This window comes from Camelina sativa, chromosome 4 (genome assembly GCF_030686135.1).
Source record: "Camelina sativa cultivar CO46 ecotype springtype chromosome 4, ASM3068613v1".
NCBI classification, from domain to species: Eukaryota; Viridiplantae; Streptophyta; class Magnoliopsida; order Brassicales; family Brassicaceae; genus Camelina; species Camelina sativa.
The window spans coordinates 26,368,737-26,383,820 of record NC_141883.1 but is presented as its reverse complement, the minus strand read 5'-3'; the positions used below and the strand labels follow the sequence as shown (position 1 = coordinate 26,383,820).

The 15,084-nt window shown below is 39.5% G+C and overlaps 3 protein-coding genes and 1 pseudogene across 9 annotated transcripts; 3 read left to right on the top strand and 1 right to left on the bottom strand.

Moving 5' to 3' along the window:
* Positions 1-15: 15 nt before the first annotated feature.
* LOC104781905 (RAF-like serine/threonine-protein kinase 24) lies at positions 16-6,767 on the bottom strand. Of its 4 annotated transcripts, XM_087510811.1 has the most exons (11): positions 6,501-6,764; positions 6,347-6,417; positions 3,323-5,815; positions 2,807-3,085; positions 2,631-2,690; positions 2,022-2,174; positions 1,456-1,616; positions 1,224-1,371; positions 1,013-1,135; positions 757-844; positions 16-500 (listed from the first exon to the last, which is right to left on the bottom strand). In XM_087510811.1, exons 3-11 carry the CDS (start codon positions 5,657-5,659, stop codon positions 301-303), a joined length of 3,549 nt encoding a protein of 1,182 aa, XP_087366937.1. In that variant the 5' UTR covers positions 5,660-5,815; positions 6,347-6,417; positions 6,501-6,764; the 3' UTR covers positions 16-300. The 4 variants fall into 4 exon arrangements, with proteins under 4 accessions (XP_087366937.1, XP_087366936.1, XP_087366938.1 ...); XM_087510810.1 differs by having other exon boundaries at positions 2,807-5,815; positions 6,501-6,767; XM_087510812.1 differs by lacking the exon at positions 6,347-6,417 and having other exon boundaries at positions 6,501-6,767.
* Positions 6,768-7,612: 845 nt separating this feature from the next.
* LOC104781903 (uncharacterized) lies at positions 7,613-10,887 on the top strand. 2 transcript variants are annotated; one of them, XM_010506698.3, is made up of 12 exons: positions 7,613-7,880; positions 7,979-8,081; positions 8,171-8,246; positions 8,377-8,473; positions 8,664-8,766; positions 8,874-9,007; positions 9,083-9,260; positions 9,349-9,506; positions 9,611-9,820; positions 9,891-10,238; positions 10,322-10,448; positions 10,553-10,887. In XM_010506698.3, exons 1-12 carry the CDS (start codon positions 7,767-7,769, stop codon positions 10,702-10,704), a joined length of 1,800 nt encoding a protein of 599 aa, XP_010505000.2. In that variant the 5' UTR covers positions 7,613-7,766; the 3' UTR covers positions 10,705-10,887. The 2 variants fall into 2 exon arrangements, with proteins under 2 accessions (XP_010505000.2, XP_010504999.2); XM_010506697.3 differs by having other exon boundaries at positions 7,643-7,880; positions 8,165-8,246.
* Positions 10,888-10,967: 80 nt separating this feature from the next.
* LOC104781904 (urease accessory protein D-like) lies at positions 10,968-12,692 on the top strand. Of its 2 annotated transcripts, none has more exons than XR_015597182.1 (8): positions 10,968-11,096; positions 11,186-11,251; positions 11,357-11,431; positions 11,530-11,574; positions 11,691-11,927; positions 12,059-12,141; positions 12,220-12,394; positions 12,475-12,692. XR_015597182.1 is itself a non-coding variant. In XM_087510808.1 (8 exons), the coding sequence occupies exons 1-8, from the start codon at positions 10,998-11,000 to the stop codon at positions 12,589-12,591; spliced, it is 894 nt and encodes a 297-aa protein (XP_087366934.1). In that variant the 5' UTR covers positions 10,968-10,997; the 3' UTR covers positions 12,592-12,692. The 2 variants fall into 2 exon arrangements, 1 of the variants encoding a protein (XP_087366934.1); XM_087510808.1 differs by having other exon boundaries at positions 11,694-11,927.
* LOC104781902 (pentatricopeptide repeat-containing protein At2g35030, mitochondrial pseudogene) lies at positions 12,645-15,061 on the top strand (annotated as a pseudogene). Its single transcript, XR_015597179.1, has one exon. The product of XR_015597179.1 is annotated as a pentatricopeptide repeat-containing protein At2g35030, mitochondrial pseudogene (transcript).
* The last annotated feature ends 23 nt before the right edge of the window (positions 15,062-15,084 follow it).

The following is a 15,084-nucleotide window of genomic DNA, read 5'->3' as shown; positions in this document are numbered from 1 at the left end:
ATAACAAAAATCATATACATATAAAATTGATCTTTTTATTATTGAAAGAAAAAAACTCCAAGTACAGAAAAAGAGTCCAAGTCCAAAGCCTTTGTACCAAAACCAATTTACTTACACTCAATAATAATAAAAATGGCTATACAATATGTGCTTTTAGGGTTTCTTGTACAAATCAACACAATCGTTTCTCACCTTGAAACTGTAGCAGCACTCAAATCCGAAAGAAGCAGCAAAGGATATTTTTATACACAAACCATTTTTTTTTTACGAATTAAGTACCAGCAATGATAAATTGACAGATTACTTGTGAATTTGGTGGTTGACGGCGTGTGGTTTCGTGTGGACCGCAGAGGAGGACATGGTGCGGAGACGTCTGGCTATTTCCGGGAAGGCAGGTCGAACGAATGGGTCAGGAGCCCAACACTGCTCCATTAGCATTCTCCACTCCGGGTCACAATAGTTTGGCACAGTTGGTCTCAATGTATTGTTCACTATGCCTCCTACGATTTTTATTCACACAAGTAACAAATGAGCATGAGATTCAGACTACCGAAACAGTTAAGCTTGATATTCAGAATGCACATAGGAATGTTAAGGCGGGTTAGCCCACCGACTCAGCTCTAGAAAGTATGCCCACATAGATTCAAAACCAGGGCCAGGTTCAAATTTTAAAACCATTGCCAAGACAGACAAACCCACTTGTACACAGGTAAGAAAGGAAACTGAGAGCGAATGAGAAAAGAGAGAGTAACATACCGATTATTGCCCCATAATGCATATTGGCGTAGGGTTCCTCACCGGTAAGAATTTCCCACAAGACAATTCCAAAAGAGAACACATCAACCTGCGTGACATGAAGTATCCATGGCGAAAAATTACTTGCTTGATCTTTCACAAGGCATGAGAACTAAATAAATACAAAAACCGATTCTCTCTGTTTTTCATCTACCAACGAATTAAATTGAGAGCATTGGAATTAATTCACTTGCAAAAGGATGTTATTGACTCGTACCTTTTCAGAAACTTTGCTGCTGCTGCCACTAAGTAGCTCCGGAGCCATCCAAGGGAGGGTTCCCCTTACGCCGCCAGTGACCAAAGTGTTTCTCTTTATCTTTGACAGACCAAAATCACCGACCTGCATAAAGCACCATATCTTTGTTACTTCAACAAAAAAAAATGAAAATGTTGCATCATTCTATTCTCAAACTGTCCTAGAAAGTCACCTTGCATATGGGACGGGCGGGATCTTTTAAGTTGACAAGCAAGTTATCACACTTCAAATCGAAATGCACTATGCTCTTTGAGTGCAAATATTCCATTCCAAAAGCTGCATCCATTGCAATGATAAGTCGCTTACGTCGATCAAGGTGCCTGTATTCGCCAAATTTGAATTGATATAAAACTATATCTATCTTGAGGAAGCAAGGATTACGACAAGCTGTATTAAACAATTACCTGTTGCTGAGCAAAACATGCCTAAGAGATCCATTGACCATGTACTCTGTCACTGTAGCTAAAGTTCCTCCTGGTCCATCTTTCACTACGCCGTAAAATGCCATAACATTTGGATGGTGAAGCTTTGAAAGAATTTCAGCTTCATGCCAGAACTCGGAGGTCTGAAAATTTAAATCAGTGGTTGGTGAAACTGAAAACTAATTACACTAATGCAACTTTTGTGAAGGAAAAATCAAATACGATTCTACAGGGAATGCCAACTTCTTGCTCATAACAAGCATCTAAAAACCGCTTCAGGCAATAAAAAAATGGACAACGAAAAATCAAATACGATTCTACAGGGAATGCCAACTTCTTGCTCATAACAAGCATCTAAAAACCGCTTCAGGCAATAAAAAAATGGACAATGAAAAGCTCGGTTTTGGGTTGAGATAGTGGTAGTGTCTTCTAGCAGTATTCTAGTTACCCTAAAGCATACACTTACTTAAATTTGGGAGAACCAGTCAGTGATCAATGTACTTAAAAAAATCTAAAGAACGCTCAACTTATTAAGAAAGAAAGCTCACCAATCTCTCTTGTTCAGATGAACGACCAATAAAACAGCTCCTTTTTATTCGCTTAATAGCAACATCTGTACCCCTCCATTTTCCATGATAAACAGTTCCAAAGGTACCGGAACCTAATTCCTTCAGTTCTTCTAAGTCGTCATTTTTAATGACCTGAAACAGAAAACAAAATGGATAACAATCGTTTCATTTTTTCTCCATCAATGAGAAACTCAGGAGCAAGATTAAAAAAAGATTTATAAACTTCCAATGATTTCACCTGCCAATGGGGCTACATGATGCCTATTCTATATAATTCCTTTAAACAAGAGCAGGCAAATACCATAAACAGAAAAGACAGCTTAAAGGTTGCATTAGAAAGTCATAACTTGGTTGACAGAATATAAAAGTCCTTCTGGTACTTAGGGCCTGTAATGCTAAAGAGTAATACTTAGTTGTACGAAAGCCATCTTTTAAAATAAACCAGAACAATTATCCAAGCCCTTTGTTGTGATGCTGTTCACTTCACTAATGGTGGTTGTTCAAACATTACATAGTATCTGATTAAATAGAGAGGTGCAAACGCAACAGTTTGTAAACATGTTAAGCCATACGCTGAAAAATGCATACCTGCAGAGACCTCATGCCACTATCCGCAACCATAAAGTCAATGAGAGGAACTCCAGTATTCTGCATATCCAAATCCAAATTTATAGAAATTAATACATTATCAGTTGAGACAGGTGTTTTCTAGTAGTGAAACTTGCTTAGATTTTCCATATTTAGGTTGAATACGATAAGCTTACCAAAGTTGTATCTATGCTTTCAGCACCTTTGATCTGTGACTGACTGTAATCTGCATGTGTGTCTACTGTGTTCAAATCTGCTATGGTAGTGGTAGACACATCCGGCTGGATATTTCCATCAAAGTGGATTTGCGAATTTATCTGACTTGAAGCAACTTTCTCAGACTGCAATGGTGGGTAGCTATAATCAATAGGAACTCCGTTGGTGTTAGTCAGGGAAGTGGGAAATCCAGGGTGGTCCTGATCCATAAGGGATAGATCCTTCCTCTCAAACTCATCCTGCGCCAAATTTCGAAAGTACGACCAAGTTTTAGGGTCATTATTCTGAATATTTAAACTCACACCAGCCCCATCGGCATGCAATGGCCCTAATTCAGGGAAATTCACAGACTCTTCCGCTTTCAAAATATCAGCAAGAAATTCACGAGGAAACCTATCATTTATATCAACAACTATATCCCCCTTCTCAATGTGTCCTCGTGGAACAGCCTTTACTGAAGTCTTTGTCTGACTTACATGCTCCGAGGCGTTAGGCTCCAAGTTTCTCTTTTCAGACTGTGCCATACTACCCTCGGCTGTCCAGATGCTTTCAGGAGCTGATCTTACTGGTGCGGTAGAATGTACATTCTGGGACTCCATATTTGCTTCATGAGAAGTTTCTGATGATTCGCTGATAGGTAGGAATGCATCTGAACTGTTGTGAGCCATTACAAATTGAGAAGCAAGGGAATCATCAGATTTAGACAAACGGTTAGTTTCTGCTGGATCTCGGAGAGTGCGCTCAGAATGGAAAACTCTCGGATGAATCACAGGCTGGTCGACATTGCTCAAATTAGATGAATTACCATCTGAAGTTCCATGTCCAGATGCTGAGAGTCCTCCAGGCAGACAAAATGGATTGTCCTGATTCTTTGTCATGCCTTCACTTGCTGTAGCTAAAGCACCCGTTTTCGGAACATAATCCTGGGATGTTCTAATATTTTTTTCTGGATAAATAAAGGATTTTGGATCTGGTGTTGAATTGGATAATTTCATGGAAATAGGAGCTTCTTCCTTGAGGGCGTGATCTGGGACCTTAGCATCAGTAGATACAGAGGAAACGGAATATTCATTGACCCTTGTGGTTTGTTCTTTCTTCATCTTTGGCTCCTTTGCTGACAGATTGTTCTCAACATGGTCCTGGGATTTTCTAAGACTTTTATCTGGAAGAGCTGAAGAACTTAGATCTGGTATTGAACTGGATGTTTGTATGGCGATTGGAGCTTCTTCCTTCACGAGGTGATCTGGGACTATCGAATCATCAGGCATAGAAGAAACAGAATACTCACTGACCCTTGGGGTTGAGGATTCTCTCTTCATCTTTGGCTCCTTTGACGGAAGATTGCTCTCATCAGTAGATACATTAGCAGGATCATTTACCTTCTGAAATGAATCATCTCTTCTCATTTTAGCCTCTTTTGATGAAGCTTCTGGTTCTGGATCTTGTACATGAAAGATCTGCTCCTCACGCGAAACTCCTTGCTCAGGTTTTTGTGGATAGTGAGGCCCCAGAGGTGTTTCAGGATTAACAGAATAAGGGATGTAATGTGGTTGTGGTTGAACATGCAAAGGAGCAGACCCCTTCTCATCTATATAGCCAATGTTTGCCATGTGAGCTGATGTGTAAACTTGGTGGCTACCAAGTCCGGTGAAGTGCAATTGCTGTCCTAAATAAGGCTGTGGAAATGGCTCATTTCCAGTAGACAAACCTGTTACAAGTTGAGAAGCTTGGCTCGCTGATAAAGATTCATTACCTGGCAAAGGAGCAACCGAAGCTACTGCTGGTTCTGTGGTAGCCCGATTGATCTTCCTATCAATACTCCCTTGCAGTAGTTCATCCAAATTGTTCCCGGGAGCACTTATTCCAAGGGAACTTTTTCGTGAACTTAGATCCATCCCATTGACTGCGACAACATACTGGACCTCAGAATCACCGTCTGCATGTTCTATAACGAACTGAGCCTCCTCTATATCATTGCTTGAAAACAAGAACATCCTCGGCTTCTCAGATCCTCCATTACCAAACACAATACATTCCTCCATCATGTTTTGTAAATCCTCATCAGAAGATACAGAGACCAAGGCATCGAGATCCTCGCCTGGCAGCTGATACTTTATGGTACGTGCTTCAGGGAACATTTCTTTCATTTTCTGCATGAGTTCTTGGAAAGAAATAGTCTTGCTAATCCGTATGATACGTGTTTCGCCACCTACATATCTAAGTTTCTGATCTCTGGGGCGGGGTATAATTTTACCACCAAAACTACACAAGAACTTCGCCTGGTTCAGAGAGCTATCAGAAGCTCTAGAAGAAATCAAACTATGACGCCTTTGACCAGTATCATTTCTCGAAGAGATAACTGGGGCTGACTGGACCAGCTCATGATAGGTCTTATCTTCAATTCTAGAAGGAGGTTTCCTCTCTTGCTCAAAGGCATGACGTTTTTCTTCTGTGGATTTAGAGCCACTCTCTGACATCGGATGAACCATTCCCATGGCAGTTAAGCTAACAGGAACAGGCATACCACTGGGGTCACCATACACATTTGGGATGAACTGCGGTTTCATAACTACCCTATCTCTCATAAACTCAAAAGCAAATTCTTCACCCGTCTGAATTGAGTAGTTTAGCACTGGCCGAGCAGGGGTCGAAATACCATAATCTGGAGGTCGTACAAAATTAGTTGAAGAATCGTGGGGAGACCGTTGTTTAATGGACCCAAGGCCCTCATCTCTAGGGTCAGGGGGAGTATACCGAACGTGTTCATAACCTGTAGCTTGATCCATGTTTTCTTTGTCAAGTTGTCTATCCATCTAGTTCATCAACTCCCTCAGAGACGCTTGGAGGCGACAGATCATGATCATAGCCCAAGTCAAATCTTAGCATACGCATCATTCGTAAGTATCAAACGTTGTTGGCTGCAGAACAAGACCTTCTAACATGAAAAACTCAAACTCTCATTTAGGTGCCTGAAATTTAGAGAAAGAGTAACTTTAATAAAGCATCAAAAAACATAATCAGGAACGAACAAAAAAAAACACCACATACAGGCAAACCTTAGGACTGGAAACAAACTATACTATATAAAGGAACAATTTGGGTATTACAAACCAGTAAAACTCCCTACTCTAGCAAATCTGACTGTACATACTTTTAAACCATGAAACTAGCTACAGATATGAACAACTGAAAAGAGTGAACTCAACCTACATCTACAATAAACTAACACGAGTCGAGCTTGAAATCTGAAATCGATCAGCTTCAACAAACTAATAGCAAACCCATTTGTATCTCTGACCAAAAAAAAAAAAAAAAAATTGAAAATCAACGGATCAACCAATAGAACTAAAACCAAAATCAAAAACAAGTCCACGAAATCAATGGAGTCACACTGCCGTACAATTACAAACCTCAAACGAACAAAAAAAAAAAAAACCGATCAAGCATATAAGAAAACCACTGAAACAACAACAAAAAAAGCAAGATCTGAGTATCAATACCCAAAATTCAAGCGGAATCACATCGGATCCAGAGAATTCTCGACAACAGAAGATCAAAATTCAGAAGAAACCTAAAGGAAGGCTGCTGAGTAAGCAAAAGAAGAAGAGAGAAGTAGAGCAAAAGAAAGGGTAAATCACAAGAAGAAGAACATACACAGTGAGAGGCGGCACGAGAGAGAGAGAGAGAGAGAGAGAGAGAGAGAGAGAGACTGAGGTTTGACGATCGATGAGTAGAAAGAAACTAGAAAGAAAGAAGACAAGTCCCTTCCTCCTCCTCCTTAATCTCTCTTCTTCTTCTTCTTTTTTTGGACATTCCACAAAAAAAAATTATATTCTCTGAAATAAAAATCAAAACTATGCGTTATAAACCAATTATTATATAATTACTACTACTATAACTACTACTACTCTCTCGTACATTATTTTATTCACATGTAAATTTAGTATTATATAAAAATCGTAGAAAAGCTTATGTCATCTCTGTAGATATTTTTTATTTACCAGTCTGATTATCCAATAAAGTTTTTTTTTATTTATCTTACTAATTGGTTTTTAAACTATAAAAATTTTAATAAAAGGTTTTGCAAAAAAAGTATTCTGAGTTGAAATATAATACAGGGTGTAATCTAACTGTCACGGCTAGGGCTGGGTATTCGGGAATCCGAACAATCTAACTGTCACGGCTAGGGCTGGGTATTCGGGTTATCCGTTCGGATTCGAGTATTATCCATTCAAGTTCGGGTAAATTGGTTTAGAAATATAGAACCCATTGAGTATTTTTAGATATGTGGGTTCGGTTCGGTTTAAGTACTATTGGGTTCAGGTCGGTTTGGGTTACAATTTTAAACCCGATTAGTACCCAAACTACCGGGTATCCGAAAAAATACAATTAAAATTAATTAAATTTAAATAAATTTAGTTAAATTTTGACTTATATGACAAAATATTTTAGATATTTTGATTATTTTTGATATTTAGGTATAAAACTAAATGAAATATTCAAAATTATAATCATAATTTTGGGATAATTGTATTATATTAATGATAAATATTATAAATATGTTTATATGTTTGAGTTTAATGGATACCCAAACGGATATCGGGTATTACCTGACCCTAACCCAAATCCACAAGTATTTGAAAATAGAACCTAATAGGATTTTATAGGCAAATCCGTATCCAACTCGAACTTGGTTTTTCGGGCCAGATTCCGAGTTGGGTATTCTGATACTGTTTTTATGCTCATACCTAGTCACGACCATAAATAATAAAATACATAATTCCACCTGACGCCAATAATATTTCAATTTTTTTTCCTTTTTTTTATTTTATTTCCAAAAATTAGCCGCAAATTTGCAAAAACCTAAAACAGAGCTCAAAACACTTTACGCACACTGTTTGAAACAAAAACCAAACTACTATGCTCAGTTCCGCCGCCACCGCCACCGCCGCCTCCGTGAGTGCTCGCTCCGGCGATATTCTCTGCGGCTATTTTCGTAGAAAAACTGTCGCGCCTTTTCGTTTTGCCCAACCCGTGAGTTGTCTCTCCTCTTGTGTCTTTGTTTTCACGTTCTGCTTAAGTTTTTTTTTTTTTTTTTTTAATGTTTTAAGTGGGATTTATTCAATGAGCAGGTCTATTGTACATCGCTGCGTTCGAGTCTCGTTGCGGTTCGAGCTATGGCGGAGTCTCAGACAACATCGCAGACGAATCAGCCGCACGCCTCTGGCTCCTCTGGTTTGCAATTTTTTTTTCCTCTTTTGCTGCAATTTTCAAGTTCCAGGGATTGATTTTGATTATGTTTTTGTGGTTTTAATAAGAATCAGGAAAGAAGCAAGCTTTGATATCTTTATCTGACAAGAGTGACTTGGCTTCTCTAGGCAACGGTCTCCAAGACTTGGGGTATGTCTTCTTCTTCTTCACAATTCTCTTACTTACAACTAACTATACAAGTTTCAGTTTTTTCTTTTTCTATACAAATTACAATTTATGGGTTTAATTGATTCTCTTTTTTCATATGATATTTGTGTAGATACACTATTGTTTCTACTGGAGGAACTGCTTCTACTTTGGAGAATGCCGGAGTCTCTGTGACTAAAGTGGAGAAGCTTACTCACTTTCCAGAAATGGTGAGTTTGTTTTTTCTCTTTAGCTCGCTGCTCTTGCTTTAGATTTGGTCTTCTATTTTAATTCTTTAAAGATTTCGATACACATAAAAAGCTGGTGTCAAATTGTGTGACTTTGGCAATGATTGTACCATTGTTTTGTTGACTCTAGTATATTGATCTTGGCTTTCTTTTTTTGTTTTTTCTCTTAAAGCTTGATGGCCGTGTGAAAACTTTGCACCCAAACATACACGGTGGTATCCTTGCTAGAAGAGATGTGGAACATCATATGGAAGCTCTTAATGAGCATGGGATTGGTGAGTTTTGACTTTTAACTTACCCCTCTATGTTTTAAGGTTGTGTCATCTATAATGTCTTCTTCGTACTAAACTTCACGTGTTACTTTTTTTGTATTCAATGACAGGTACATTTGATGTGGTGGTTGTCAATCTGTATCCATTCTATGACAAAGTTACTGCTCCAGGTGGGATCAGCTTTGAAGATGGGATTGAGAACATTGACATTGGTGGTCCTGCTATGATTAGAGCAGCTGCTAAGGTATATCCGTATGAGACTTATTTCTTTACATTCATTTCATGATTATTAATGAACTTATTCTATTCTGTTTGACAGAACCACAAAGACGTTCTCATTGTTGTCGACTCAGAGGATTATCAAGCTGTTTTGGAGTATCTCAAAGGAGGACAAAACGACCAACAATTCCGCAGAAAACTTGCGTGGAAGGCCTTTCAGCATGTTGCTGCATATGATTCTGCGGTTTCAGAATGGCTGTGGAAGCAGACTGAAGGAAGTAAGTGGTTGTTTTTTATGTGATCCTCCTTACACTAGTTATGGAAATTGGCAACTTACATTGATTACAAATCCTGTTTTTTTCTCAGAAGAGAAGTTCCCTCCCAGCTTTACAGTTCCGCTTGAACTTAAGAGTTCTCTTCGTTACGGTGAAAACCCTCATCAAAAAGCTGCATTTTATGTTGATAAGAGCCTTGCTGAAGTGAACGCTGGTGGTATCGCAACTGCGATACAGCACCATGGAAAGGTAATATACTTTTTACCTATCATATTTGTAAAAGTATATAGCAGCTGGTCATAGTTTTATACTGTCAATTATGTTTTGACTTTTCTATTTATTTCTGTGAGCAGGAAATGTCATACAACAACTACCTTGATGCTGACGCTGCTTGGAACTGTGTGTCGGAATTTGAAAACCCTACATGTGTAGTCGTGAAGCATACAAATCCTTGTGGTGTGGCATCTCGTGATGATATTCTTGAGGCTTACCGGCTAGCTGTAAAAGCTGACCCAGTTAGTGCCTTTGGTGGCATTGTAGCTTTCAATGTTGAAGTTGACGAGGTAATCAAAAATCAAAACTACTGTTGTCCATAGATTTTTCAACTGTTTAGTGATCTGTATTTGTCTCTAGGTTCTTGCGAGGGAACTCCGGGAGTTCAGGAGCCCAACAGATGGGGAAACTAGAATGTTTTATGAAATCGTGGTTGCTCCAAAGTATACTGCTAAAGGTCTTGAAGTTCTCAAAGGGAAATCGAAAACTTTAAGGATCCTTGAGGCTAAAAAGAATGACCAAGGCAAACTATCCCTCAGACAGGTTGGTGGTGGCTGGTTGGCTCAGGACTCAGACGATATAACTCCAGAAGACATCAGTTTCAAGTCAGTCTCAGAGAAAACTCCGACTGAAAGTGAACTTGCGGATGCCAAATTTGCCTGGCTTTGCGTTAAGCATGTCAAGAGCAATGCCATTGTGATAGCAAAGGTTGGGAATTTTTTTTCTCTCTGATTCCTTTTTCTTGTTTCTCTTTCTATACTTGTTTCTGATTCTTCGGTTTCTGGATCAAGAACAATTGTATGCTGGGGATGGGAAGTGGGCAGCCAAACAGAGTAGAGAGTCTGAGATTAGCTTTCAAGAAAGCTGGCGAAGAAGCCAAAGGAGCTGCCTTGGCCAGTGACGCATTCTTCCCATTCGGTATTTTTTTCCATTCTTCTGTCTGAAATGAATGACTCATCATCAACCAACAAATTTGTTGGCCGATCTGAATTGGGAAATTTCTTGTTGTGTGAATTGTGCAGCTTGGAAAGATGCGGTGGAAGAGGCGTGTGAGAAAGGAATAGGAGTGATAGCAGAACCTGGAGGCAGTATAAGAGACCAAGACGCTATTGATTGCTGCAAAAAGTATGGAGTCTCTCTGCTCTTCACCAACGTTAGACATTTCCGCCATTGACTGATGAAATCCTCCAGTTTTGCTCTTATAAACATATCCAAGAGATTCTGTAGAAGAGAACCCACCAAACAAAACACAAAGAGTGGGAAATAAAAATGTTGCAACTTTGAATTGCGTTCGACTTTGTGTATGATTAGAGAGCTGTTCCTACTTTTAAAAAAAAATTGACTTTTTTACCCAAAATCATATTTTTCTCAACACCCAGAAACTGATGAGATGTGTATATAAATATCCAACATTTCAACTCAAACTAGAACGAGAAAGTTCACGACTGTGTTGGAGGAGATACAGAGATGGCGACAGGGAAAGTGGTGGTGGAGAAAGTAGGAGGAAGATCTACAGCTACGAGCAGCTTCTCTAAGTATCCTCTCAAGTTCTTACTTCCTACCAAGGTCCCTCTCTATATCTCTCAACTCTCCCTGTGGAGAAGTTTGAAAAATTCAATCTTTCCTTTTTAAAATTCCCAACATTGAACTTTCAGGCAGCTCCTGCCGGAACTGACGTTGTCTGGATTTACAGCATCACCTATGGTGGCGGCATTGTCTCTGTATCTCCCTCTCCCTCTTCCTCCTTTTTCTATTTCTTTGTCTCTCTCTCTCTCTCTTTGTCCATGGATGCTTGAATCGAACAAGTTCTTGTTCAAATTATGTAGGGAGATTCGATTTCATGTGAATTCACCATTGGTGATGGATGCACTGCAGTGATTACAACCCAGTCTTCTACTAAGGTTGACTCAAATTTGGGATTTTTGTCTCTTTGAATTGAACACTAGTTTTATCCTACTTGGTTGATTTTTCTTGACTTGGATCTTGTGATTTCATTCAGGTATACAAGGCAATAGGATCAAAGTGTTCTGAACAAATACTGGAAGTAATGTTTCTTTTGCTATTAATCATTTTGAGCTGTGTTAGAAGAAGATAGAATTAGGACCCTTTTCTTTGAAGTCTTGTGTTCTTTTGATTGATCTTTGGATTTGTTGTGTACAGTAGGCGAGAATCGGGAGTGAGTCACTTTTGGTTGTGATTCCAGATCCAGTGACTTGCTTCTCCACTGCCCGGTACTATCAGAAACAGATCTTTAGATTGGTGTCCGACTCTAATCTTGTCCTTGTGGATTGGATCACTAGCGGGCGTCACGCAAATGGTGAAAAATGGGATTTCGATTTTTATAAGAGCATCAATAATGTCTACCTGGAAGATGATTACCCTTTATTTCTTGACACAGTAATAATTACTAATCTCTTGCCCACTTTTAGATTTATAGACAATGTTTTACCTTAAACAAGTAAATCCCTTTTACAGTAAGGCGAGATTAGACCAAGCTTTGGCTTTAGTGATGGTTATATTGACTGCAGGTACTGTTAGAGAAGAGGAGCAACCAAAGCATAGCCGAACGGATGCAAGACTATCACACCATCGCAATGGTCATACTCTTCGGGTATGGGAATGTAACGACATTTTCTAGTCGACGTTACTCTCTGTATCTTTGCTAAAATGTGTGTGACAATGAATCAAGGTCAAAGGTGAAGGAAATCCAAAAGCAAGTCCAAGAAAATGTGAAGAATATGATGTCTGAACAACTACAGATCTCTTATGGAGGACGTTCTAGGAGACAAAACTCTGAGTCAAGCTCTCGTAATCGTTTCATGAAGCCAGAGTTTATAGCTTCTTGCAGCAGTTTCGGCCATGAGGTTAATATCAGTAAACTTTTAATTGAAGAGATTCAAATCCGCATAAATGGCTAATCAAAGTTGGTGTAAATATTTTGTAGGGAAAAGGAGTTGTGATTCGAATAGCTTCTGATTCTACAGAGTCTGTCTACAATTTCTTGAGGCAACAATTGGCTGTGCTTCAACCACTTCTTGGTCAAGCTCCTTATGCTTGTTGACTCTCTCTTCTCTTCTCTTCTTTTTTTTTGCAACTCCACTCCACTCTATAGACGTAAAAGTTATACATTTGTTTTTCCAATGCACGAGTTCGATTCCCCAATTTGCAAACTTTCACATATAATTTTGTAAATATTTCATATGACCACAAACGCAACAGACATAAAGACTCGCTTCAACACTACTTTGTCTTTTTTCTTCTATCGACCAAAACAAACAGTAAATAAGATCACTTTTAACCATCTTCTAGCTGATGCAATCTCGCGCATTGTCGCACCTGCGAAGTTACTACAGAAGATTATTATTGGTGTTTCCCGTATCAGGCCATGAACGATCCGTGCAAGTATTTAATCTCGTTCGTTCGATTTGCTCTTCTTCTAGCCATATACATAAAAGGGAAGGATATAGCTCGAATTCGCGTGTGCCACGACTCGAATGGCTGATTGGGGAGCTTTGCAAAGAAGGTAGGATTGTAGAAGCACGGAAACTGTTCGACGAATTGCCTGAGAGAGATGCGGTCACATGGACTCATGTGATTACTGGGTATATTAAGTTAGGAAATATGAGAGAAGCTAGGGAATTGTTCGATAGGGTTGATTCTAGGAAAAATGTGGTGACTTGGACTGCCATGGTTAGTGGGTACTTGAGATCTAAGCAGCTTGTTGTAGCTGAGATGCTTTTCCAGGAAATGCCTGAGAGAAATGTAGTTTCTTGGAATACTATGATCGATGGGTATGCTCAGGGAGGGAGAATTGAAAAAGCCCTGAAACTGTTCGATGAAATGCCTGAGAGAAACATTGTTTCCTGGAACACGATGATTAAAGCGCTGGTGCAGCGTGGGAGGATAGATGAGGCGATGAATCTATTCGAAAGAATGCCTAAAAGGGATGTCATTTCATGGACTGCTGTGGTCGATGGTTTGGCAAAGAACGGTAAGGTAGATGAAGCGAGACGGCTTTTTGATTGTATGCCGGAGAGAAATATCATTTCGTGGAATGCTATGATCACGGGTTACACACATAACAATAGGATAGATGAAGCTGACCAACTCTTTCAAGTGATGCCTGAGAGGGACTTTGCTTCATGGAATACGATGATCACAGGGTTTGTACGGAATGGGAAAGTTAACAGGGCGTGTGTTTTATTTGACCGGATGCCTGAAAAGAATGTTATTTCCTGGACCACGATGATTACAGGATATGTCGAGAATAGAGAAAACGAAGAAGCGCTTAAAGTATTCTCAAAGATGTTAACGGATGGTTGTGTTAAGCCTAACGTAGGAACTTATGTGAGCATTTTAAGCGCCTGTAGTGACTTGGCTGGGCTTGTGGAGGGGCAGCAGATTCACCAGTTGATATCTAAGTCGGTTCACCAAAAGAACGAAGTTGTGACTTCAGCGCTTATTAACATGTACTCGAAATCCGGTGAACTGATTGCTGCTAGGAAATTGTTCGATAATGGACTGGTATCCGAACGGGATTTGATATCATGGAACAGTATGATTGCGGTTTATGCACACCACGGGCATGGGAAGGAAGCAATCGAAATGTATGATCAGATGCGGGAACACGGGTTCAAACCTAGTGAGGTGACCTATCTTAACTTGCTGTTTGCTTGCAGTCACGCTGGACTGGTAGAGAAAGGAATGGAGTTTTTTAAGGAGCTTGTGAGAGACGAGTCACTTCCTCTGCGAGAAGACCACTATACGTGTCTCGTGGATCTCTGTGGTCGTGCTGGTAGACTGAAAGATGTTTTAAATTTCATCAACTGTGATGAGGCTAGGCTATCAAGATCGTTCTATGGAGCGCTTTTATCCGCTTGTAATAATCACAGTGAAGTGAATATTGCTAAGGAGGTGGTGAAGAAGGTATTGGAAACAGGGTCGGATGATGCTGGGACTTATGTGTTGATGTCTAATATATATGCTGCGAGCGGGAAAAGGGAAGAAGCTGCAGAGATGAGAATGAAGATGAAGGAGAAAGGGTTGAAGAAACAGCCGGGTTGCAGTTGGATTAAGATCGGGAATCAGACGCATCTTTTTGTTGTTGGAGATAAGTCACATCCTCAGTTTGAAGCCTTGGATTCGGTAGTATCCGATCTTGGCAACAAAATGAGGAAGAACAAGAACATGACTTCAGAAGCGGGAGAAGATGAGTTCTTGGTTATTTGAATTCCTTCTGCATACCGGAGAGGTATTCAGGCTCTTGGATTGAGATTGGTGAACTGAAATAACCAATTTATCCATGCCATTTGGTGTTGGCTAAACAATTCAACTGCCCGAAGTATCAAGACGATAATGAAATGATATGACAAAGCTTGCAGGATATTTGTTGTTTGTAGTTGAAAATGCAAATTATAGATTACCATTTTTTTGTCTGATTCGATCCTGTACCATTTATACCAGTTAGTACTGAATACTAATTCGTTTGTTCTTCCTTCTATAAGAAAGTTTGGTGGGTCAATTTTTGTTAATAATGCATTTCCTGTCAAATTCG